This window comes from Alligator sinensis, unplaced genomic scaffold, assembly GCF_000455745.1.
Source record: "Alligator sinensis unplaced genomic scaffold, ASM45574v1 scaffold985_1, whole genome shotgun sequence".
NCBI lineage: Eukaryota > Metazoa > Chordata > Crocodylia > Alligatoridae > Alligator > Alligator sinensis.
The window spans coordinates 230188-240129 of NW_005842993.1; the positions used below are offsets into that span (position 1 = coordinate 230188).

The 9942-nt window shown below is 44.5% G+C and overlaps 1 protein-coding gene across 1 annotated transcript in view; it reads right to left on the reverse strand.

Annotated features, from left to right (window-relative positions):
• Positions 1 to 2876: 2876 nt before the first annotated feature.
• SPP2 (secreted phosphoprotein 2) overlaps positions 2877 to 9942 on the reverse strand; it is a 24633-nt gene continuing 17567 nt past the window's right edge. The window contains exon 6 of the mRNA XM_006036640.3: positions 2877 to 3187. Coding sequence (XP_006036702.1) covers positions 3180 to 3187 — 8 coding nt within the window. The 3' untranslated portion in view covers positions 2877 to 3179. The remainder of the gene's footprint in view (positions 3188 to 9942) is intronic.

Here is a 9942-nt window from a genome sequence, read left to right on the forward strand (position 1 = left end):
TTGGCCTCCTGGTCCTTGGGCTCTCCACAGCCCTGTCTTGCACTGCGTCTCTGGTGCTCAGGCTCTCTGCAGCCCTGTCTTGCACTGCGCCTTCTCTGCCTCCCCCCCAGGGCTTCTCTCGCTGCCCCCTCTCTGGGGCTGTGGTCCCCAGGATACCGTGGGTCCCCTATGAGGCCTCCTCCATTCCCTACTAGCCTCACCCAAGCCACCAGTATTAGTCAATAAGCAAAAAAGTAAAAAATAATAATTGCCACTAGTCACTATGATAAAGCAAGGCAGCCGGTCAGCTTACATTCGCAGGCTTCTTGCTTCAGCTCCCGACCGCTGGTTACCATCCTTGTTGTGGTGCGGCTGCCATCTCTCCACAGCTTCCTGCCTTTGGACCGCTCACCCAGCTTCCTTGTGGAGCTCTCGGAGGCACTCCTTCCCCTTTGGCTGCTGTCCCCCCTTCTGCCATTCTGCCCCAGGTTCTTATAGTCCTGCCCCTTCTGGTCAGCTGACTAGCAGGCTGGGACCAGTCTTTAACTCCTTCTGCACCAGTACTCCGGGCCCAGAAAGTTCTGGCCTTAAAGGGGCGGGTCTGCTTTCTAGTGACAGGGCTAGGGGCCACTGTTACAGACCCCTTACTGGGTCCCACACTCAGGAGATGCCTTATGGTATCCCCAAGCCTTATGGGCTAGATGCGTGGCTCCAACACCTTCCCTTTACCACCCCCCATGCCTAACAGGTGGTATTTAAACATCCCTATTTTGATGAGGCCTCAGTCTAACTTGGCCTCCTGTCATCACTGGGCCCTTGGCCCCTGTCTCTGCATCCTCTCCAGCACTGGGCTTGCTGCAGCCCTGTCTCTGCACCCTCTCCGGCACTATGACAGATTTTCACAGGGTTGTCAAAGGACAGAGGTAATAGAGATGCCAAATGTTAATTCCCTGCTCCAAAGCAGTATGTGCTTTCTAAAGAGAGTTTTTTAAAGGTCACTTGGGAGGGGGTTTTTTTAAATAAAATTGGAAGGCAACTTCTATTTCCCTCACCTTATTCTCAGAAATAAACACATGATTTTGATTATAATTTTCCCCCAAAAAAGACCCGAGGCAGATATCTGCCATGGAAAATTTCAGTCATAAGGTTAAAGTTTAGCAGACTCATAAGCAACTGAAAATAGGATGTTACAATCAGAAGTAAAGAGCACCCTTAATGATCAGTAGTACACAGAAAAGAACATGCACTTGTTAAAATCTCCTATATCAGTTTCACATTGTTCAGTCATGCAAACTATATTAAGAATAAAAGGGAAAAATGTTCAGGCTGATTATCAGAAAAGCAGCATGATTTTCATCATCCAATAGGCAACTGGCAAATAAGATCTACCTACTGCACTGTAGTTTTATTGCAAACTGCAGTGGATAAACAACAGAAAGCAACTGGTGGGAGGCCTCTTCTGTGGACATGTTACATCATTCAAACAAAAGGGTGAAAACAGAGGGAGTGCAATAGCATGGTCTCACCCTCCCTTCAGATCATGCCGCAGGAACAGCAGTTGGGGGCTTTATAAGTTCTTGAATTAGGTAAGAGTTCCCCTTGCACTTCCCTCTCCATGCTCAGCAGCATGTTCTCTCCCCATCCCCAATTTCCCTCTCCCCTGCCCATTACTCCCCATCCTTTGCACAGAGTAGAGAAACTGCAGAGCCACTCCTGTCCCATCCCAGCCAGACTGTGGCAGGGAGCCAGGCTTAGTCTCTGCCAGTGGCAGCAACAGCAGTGGGTCATTTCCCCCTCCCTGCCTGGTCCCATGGGGTTTCTCCACCAGCACAGGAGTGGGCTTGGGGTGTGGAAACCCGCCTGCTGCTGCTGTTGTCCATGGCTAAACCCAGCTCCCCACACAGTCTGGTTGGAGCAGGACAGAAGCAGCTCTGGAGCTCCCTCTGTCCTCAGTGCAGCCAGGCACAGCAGCAACAGGGGGCCTGGGAGGGAGAGAAGGGGAGAGAAAATGCCCATGAGCATGGAGGGAAGGGAAGAGGTACTGGGGTAGGGGGGTAAATTTCTACTTGATTTTAATACATTTATACCAGTATTAGTGCTGCTCTCATGGCATGGTCTGCCTGCCCAGTGTTGGGGAGAGGGAGGAATGTGGAAGTGGGGCTGCAGCCATTCTTGCTCGTTACCACAGATAGAGGAACTAGCACTCTAGATGACAGAGGGGTGTATGCTCCTACATGCCATACCACACAGTTTGGCCAAGGCTCCTTGTTTAGGCGTGACAGCAACATGTTGAAATGAGCACCATGGTCCAGAATCTACCATGACCAAGGATCTTCTCTATTTTACCTCCTATAAAGAATGGATAATAGGGCTAAACAGTGTACTTCAGCTCTTACTAAGAGACAGCAATGTCATCAGTGCCATTGGGAAGAGAATTCATACAGCCCTTATCCACTCACAGAATTTACTCTCTCAGCAAGTTACCAAAGCCAAACTCCAAGAACAAGACCCTGTGTTGTCTCCTCTCTTTTTCAATATGCTCTTCCTTCACCCCTGTTCCACCACCAACAGGACATGTAAATAGTTAATCGTAAAAGATGAGTTGTTAGAAAATACCTGAGTATCTAAATCCATCTAATCACCTAAATTTCCCAACAACTTGAGTCTATGCTGGCAGTTAAAATGAACAGATCCTTTCCTTCAGTTGCACATACATTATTAAAGGCATCATAAGCCTTCCCTCTCATTATTTTATGTGGAAAAAATGAAGGAAAATAATAAAAGGGGGTGGGTTGCTTGTGGGAGGAGGGTGAAAGAAACACTAATTAGCAATGAGCAAGACAAAAAAAAAAAGATGAACATCTGCAACCAACAAGTAACCCAGAACACAGACTGTATAATGACCCTTTAATAGCACCATTAGAAGATGATACAATGTGTATTGGACACAGTTATGCTAGATGCATGAAATCTTTCCTAATGAGCTCTAATACACTGAAATGCTATTTCCTGCCAATTTTCACACATTTAGTATCTTGCATGCACATTCAAAGGATACTTGACATGAACACAGAGTGAGTGAGTGGGAAAGACAGTCCATTCATTACAGAACAGCTTTTGCAGTTTCAAAAAGCAAAGGTAATTGCTATCAAGTTTATTCTTGGTATGCTGCATCTGTGGCTTCTGGTCCTTTTGGATCTTCATTTCCCTAAAAAAAGATAGATTTTACAGTTACAATTCACAACATCTCACTTTCAGCAAAATTAACTGGACACAGACAACTTGAAAAAGGAGAGAAGGTATAAACTTGTATTCACATCAGCAGATTACTTCCTTCAATTATCAAGATCAAATCCTACATTACTACTACATAATTTAGTATCCTTATGTTGTCATTACCCATATAGAGAATAAATAGAACACATCCATAATAATGCATATATGTCTCTCAAAAAAGTGTGTTAAAATGCCATGCCTACACAAGAGTCATTCAAACTTTTGCCAGTACTAAGCACCATGTTATCTATCTCAAGAAAAGCTGCTTATCAAATTATAAAAATGTTTAAAAAATGGATTTAGAGAATGAAAATTAGTATGCCGTGTAAACTTTAAAAGGAAGAGACATGGTGCTGGGTTTTATGGGAAATGCAGTTAAATCCAAGGCTGCAATGTATACTGTAAACTTGGGGTCTGTGTTTTTCTGAAAGAATATATGACTAAGGCTACAATGAATCTGTATCCAACACTGCATTATCATGAAGTCGGTAACCATGGTAATCTGAGTGTTTTCCTGTTCACTGCAAATTTGTGATATTTTAGGAACAAACTTTTATCAGGGAAAGTGCCCGTATGACTGGTAGTAACTGGAACTTAGCACCTAACAGCAATTGATTGGCTTTAGCCAAGTTCATTTGTGGTGGTTCATTTGTGGTTCATCAACAGGTGTCCAGGACAAAGAACTATCACTTAAGTAGCACTTAGTCTCAGAGACCTTAAGGGCATAACAACCATGGCAAAGGAACCATGCTAGAAGTGAACCTTTCAGATATCAACACAGTCTCACGTATGTGAGGAAGCCTGCTGCGGCCACTACATGAGCTATGCATCAGAAAACTTCAATTTCTAGGTGCTTGTAGAAGGTGCCAAATTAACAATACAAGAGATGAACAGCTACAAGGTCCTCCTCAGCCTTTCAGTGAAACTATTACTGGCTACGTCTAGCAGCAAGTTGATGTTTTCTGGATTAGGCTCTGACTACACAGATGAAGAACTAAGTCCTTCACCTCCTGGAAGCAGGAGTATTCCCTACATCCAGCAACAGGATCTGAAGGGTAATTCACATTTGGGGAAAGCGCAGTGGGTAATTTTCCTGAATACTGAGCAAGAGAGAAAGTGAAAAGATTTCTGAACAGCTGGAATAGACTGCTGTAGTTATTCTATTTGCCCAAATATGTGGGCTCTGCTCCCATACAAGGCTCTAATTTCACTGTAGGAAAAGAGCCAAGTTTCCATATCTCATCTTTGGACAGATATGGCAAACAGCTAGATTCCTCCTTTTCTTTACAACACATCACACATATCAGATGATACAAAATAATGAGAGAACAAGGGCAAAACCCGAGGGGGAAGAAACAGAAACTGCAGGGTAATATAACTGCGGCTGCCTCTTGTCATTTAATCCAAGTTGCACTATCATTAGATAAGTGGCCCAGGTTCTGACTGTGCCAGGATCAGCTCACAAATGATACAACAGCTCCCATTTGACAGGGTTTTTTCCTCCCCCCTGATGTTTAGCTTCTTTCTACAGAACATGAATAAATTAAGTGACTGCGGCATTGATGCCTGCACAGTTGGATGGGTGAAAAATTGGCTGGTGGGGCACACACAGAGAGTAGTGGTGGACGGGTTGTACTCAACCTGGCGAGATGTGAGCAGTGGGGTACCCCAGGACTCGGTCCTCAGGCCCACACTGTTTAACATCTTCATCAGCGACTTGGATGAGGGGGTGGAAAGCATGCTGTCCAAGTTTGCTGATGACACTAAGATGTGGGGTGAGGTGGACACACTTGAAGGGAGAGAGAGGCTGCAACTAGATTTAGACAGACTACAAAAGTGGGCAGACGAGAATAGGATGGGGTTCAACGTAGACAAATGCAGGGTGCTGCACCTTGGGAGAAGGAATCCACAGCATACATACAGGCTGGGGAGTTCCTTTCTTGAAAGCACAGAGGTGGAAAGGGATCTCGGAGTCATTACTGACTCCAAGATGAACATGAGCCGCCAATGCCAGACCGCAGCCAGCAAGGCCAGCCATACCTTGTCATGCATCCAAAGGTACATCTCAAGCCAGGCCAGAGAGGTTATACTCCCCCTCTATGCGACTTTGGTCAGGCCACCGTTGGAGTACTGCATCCAGTACTGGGCACCGCACTTCAAAAGGGAAGTGGCCAGCCTGGAGAGGGTTCAGAGGAGGGCCACCTGCTTGGTGAGAGGGCAGCAGGACAGGCCCTACGAGGAGAGACTGAGGGACCTGAACCTGTTCAGCCTCAGCAAGAGGAGGCTGAGAGGGGACCTGGTGGCTGCCTACAACCTCATCAAGGGGGATCAACAGCAAGTAGGCAGAGCTCTTTTCTCCCCAGCACCACCTGGGGTGATGAGGAACAATGGTCATAAGCTGATGGAGAATAGGTTTAGGTTGGAGATCAGAAGGCAATATTTTACAGTTAGGGTGGCCAAAATCTGGTACCAACTTCCCAGGGAAGTGGTCCTCGCCCCTACCTTGGGCATATTCAAGAGGAGGTTGGACGATCACCTGTCTGGGGTCTTGTGAGCCCAGCATTCATTCCTGCCTGTGGCAGGGGGTCAGGCTAGATGATCTGTGCAGGTCCCTCCTGACCCTAGCTACTATGAAACACTAATAAGCAGCGGTGTAACTAGGGGAGGGTGACTGGGGCATCCACTCCACTGCCCAATTGTAGGGGAAGGGGGAAATGGCTACCACAGGCAGCATTACTACACTGCTGGTAATAAGCCACCTGCTGAGAAATCAGAGGCAGAAGAGCATGTGACAAGATAGGGCCATGCACAAGCTATGTAGACAACAAGTGTGTGACTACATAAGATAGACTCTTAATGAAGGCACAAGGGATAATGTCTCTAACTCCCACACCCAAGGAAAGTTCTATATTCTTTGGGACCAAGGTAACTCTCACTTTTCCTCTTCATAGTTTTAGTCTCATGTTGGTCTCAGGTACATATGTAGTCAGGTCCAGGGTTAACAGTTATCTCATTTGGTGGGAAATTCTGATTTTGAGATACCAGGTTCTAGACAAATTACTTACTGGTGAGGCAAATGCCCACCTGGTGTTGGATGACTAACCGTTCCTGCCAGTGGTTAGTCATCCCAGTGGAGGCCAGGGCCCCCAAAGCTTCACATGAAATTCTCCTTCTTTACCGTGATTATACATCCACATCTTTATATTACTTTATATTGCACCTGATTTGCTTTTAGAGAACATTTTACTGGTATGATTCATGACAAAGAAAAATGAACTGTAGTAGGCGTCAACATTGGAAGCAAAATCAGGAGTTGTTGCTTAATTTTTCTTGTCCCAGCTAACTGGGCAGTACTTTTCTTAGCTGTTCTCCACAACCGAGAACCTGAAGTTTAGTTTGGTTTTGTTTGTAAATGAAACCTAAGTCTCAGGTAACAACACAATTTCAGGTGCTGGAGCTTTTAAAGAAAGCTTTCTGTATGTTTCACTCCACAAAAGCACCTTTGTATCAGATCCATTCATTTCTTATCTGCCATAGTTTACCAGTGCCTGCTGACTGTGGCACAGTATCAGGTCCTCTGCTAGAAATCAGGGAAGGTTATTTTTATCCTGTTAAGATGTGGTTTTAAAAATCTCAGAATGTGAGACAACAGATAATAACCCCAGACAAGTCTCTGGTCAGATCTAGTTGCTAAGTGGGTTCCTTAATCACTGATGTGATTCCTGCATGTGAATTCTGCTGAGGTTCTTGTCAGCTATAAAGGACAGCTTACGCTACTGTATTGAATATCTTTCAGGATTCAACATATCCTAATGATTCATAGTTTTTAAGGACAAAAAAACCCCACTGTGGTTATCTAGTCTGACCTTCCAGTTAATGCAGGCCATAGGACTTGTCCTGAATTAATTCATGTAAGAATTAACATATATCTTTTGGAAAATGATTCAACATTGATTTAGAAGTGTCAGCAATAAGAAAGCCATCACTTCCCTTCCAATATTACTTGCCCAAATGGCTAAAAAAGGCTGTATCTCATTTCTTATCTAGCTCTGTCCAGCTTCATCTCCCAGTCACTGAATCTCTCTCCTAGATTAATAAGATCTCTATTATAAATTTCTGTTCCCATGTATATATTAACTATGACCAAAGCACTCTGTACCCTTGATTAAGCTAAATTAATTGAGGTCTTCAAATCTCACTGTATGCCATGGTTTCCAACCCCCAAATCATCCTTGTAGCTTTTCTTTGAATCCTCTCCATTAATCAATATCCTTCTTGAATTTAAGACCAGAATGGAATATAGTATTCCAACAGAAGTGATACTAGTGATTAGTTCCAAAAAGCCTGTCTGCCTTTGTCCTGTCCCACAGCATTCTCCTCTCCCTGCTACTACATTCAACCAGGTTTATCTCAAATTGATTTCAGCCATTTTTAAACTGGTTTATGTGCACTGAACAGCTGTTCTGTTATAGGTTTAAACCAGTTTCCAATCACGTAAACCAGTTTATTTGTAACGTCTATCCCTAGCCTAAGATAAATCAAACATTTTAGTTACTTCCTGTTTAGCTTTCCCACTACTGGGGAAAAAACACTTAGAAAAAGCAGAGTGCACACTAGAACTATGCTTCAAGGAAGTGGGAAGAAATCAGAAAAGATCAGAGATTTATAAAAAGGAAAAGTACAAATTAAAACTATGTATCAGCTTGTCCCAGCTTGAGGCTATAATTAAAAAGGCTTAAGGAAAGCATGTTTTCTTACAGAACAAATAAAGCCCTTATTAAGGAAGTTGTTACTTTCCCTTTCCTTTTAGTTTTGACCTCTGTTAGGAGAAAGTATAGGTTTCCTTAATGTGTAAGTTTAAGAAAAATCTGCTTAAGAACCAAGAGATACATGGGGGGTTGTCAGTGAGTCACTAACATTAAAACTATCATTTTTCCAAACCAGAGAAATGAAATTAATCTCGACACACATTTGGAATTCAACCCTGGCCTCTTGTGCCCAGAGCGACAGTAAGGCTGCCTGATGTACTGCAGATGCCCGTTTGGTAGGAACTGCGCATGGGCCATCTCTTATCATGAAAAAACATTTTGCTAAAAAGCTTTCCTCATCATCCCCTGACTACTTTAACATGTTAAACAGTCATATCCATGGTCTGTCAGTTAAGCTCATTTAAAATCACTTTCCTTTAGATTAACTTCTCCCTTCTACAATATGGCAGATAAAATACCCACAGCAATTAGACCTACTCCCACTGAAATTCTCAGAAGTAGGTTAGCCAAAAATGACGAGTGCAGGGCATGCCTTGCTCTATCCAATGAATTGCTTGCTCCTTCACTACCATTTCTATTAATGAGATGCCAAAACATCACCCTTGCACCTAGATTGCGGGCAGAGACGTAATGAACAACTGCTGCAGACCAATTGCTTTTTTTTTTCTCTTCTTGATAGTGTAACACAGAACTTCTTACTTGCTTGCATTACATCTCCAGCTACTCTAGATAAAGATTTATATTAGGCATCATTACAAGTGATCTCTTAACAACCAATAACAGATACAACTGTGCATGCATTAACAAATCAAATTAATCAAAACTTGTAACACACTTCAAAATATGCTACTGTCATTGTGTTTCACATATGTCCCAAGGGCATAATTCAGAGGTCCAAGTAAAAAATGTTATTGTTCACAGGAATTTCTCCTTTACCATCTGGGCTAGGTGGAGATGAAGGGCACAGGCTTCTCTCAGCATTTAAGTTTGTAGTAGGCACTCTAGAATACTGATGTTGTAGAACACTGATCACATCAACCTTGCCATGGCACAACCAACTATTGGATGTATTGAAAACTGCCTGTCCTGCAACTGGAAACAGATTCCATAGCTATAGAAAAGGTACAGCACTAATAGGAAATCTTTCTTGCATCACACAGCCAACTAAACCCAGCCTTGTCCTGAAGAGATCACCAGGATGTGGGTCCAGCTGCAGCAGTCTCCGCCCCCCCCTACCCCCCGCCCCCAAGCTTTGTGGCACTGAGCAGCTCTGATATGCTGGTGCCCTGCCCATGCCATTGCCCTTCACTCACAAGCCACAACCCCCCAGTCCCTCACTACCCACTGATAGTCCCCCCTGGGCCCTGCTGGTGCCCCTCACTCCCCACCCACAGATCCCTGACCCTGCCGATGCCCCTACTCCCCACCCACCCTGCCAGCCTGCAATGGGAAACCTATAGCTTTCTGGATTTTTCTCCTTTAAAAGGAGAAAATCCAGGTTTTTCTCCTTAAAAATGAGGAAGTGTAGGTTCTACTGTATTTTTCCATGGCAAATGGAAAACGTGGATCCCTGGTCATTAACAGGAATCTGGGTTTTCCATTTCCCACAAAATGGAGAAAACTGAAGATTTTACCTTTTACCATAGGCAAAGATAGATTTCTCATTTTACTGGAGAAAGTCACGAATTTTGCAGTTTTGCAGAGTTCCAGCCTGCAAGGGGCTGGGGGGAATGGGAGGAGGGCAGTCAGGCAGGGGGCACCATGTATATGCACATGGCCACAAGGCAGCCTGGAGAGCAGCTCCCTCAGGTAAGTGTGGGGGGAAGGGGGGATTGAGGCCCTCATAGGAAGGGAGGGAGGGAGTTGGGCAGGGCTGTGGATGCTGCCTAGCTGGGCGACGGAGGGGGGTTTTGCGCGC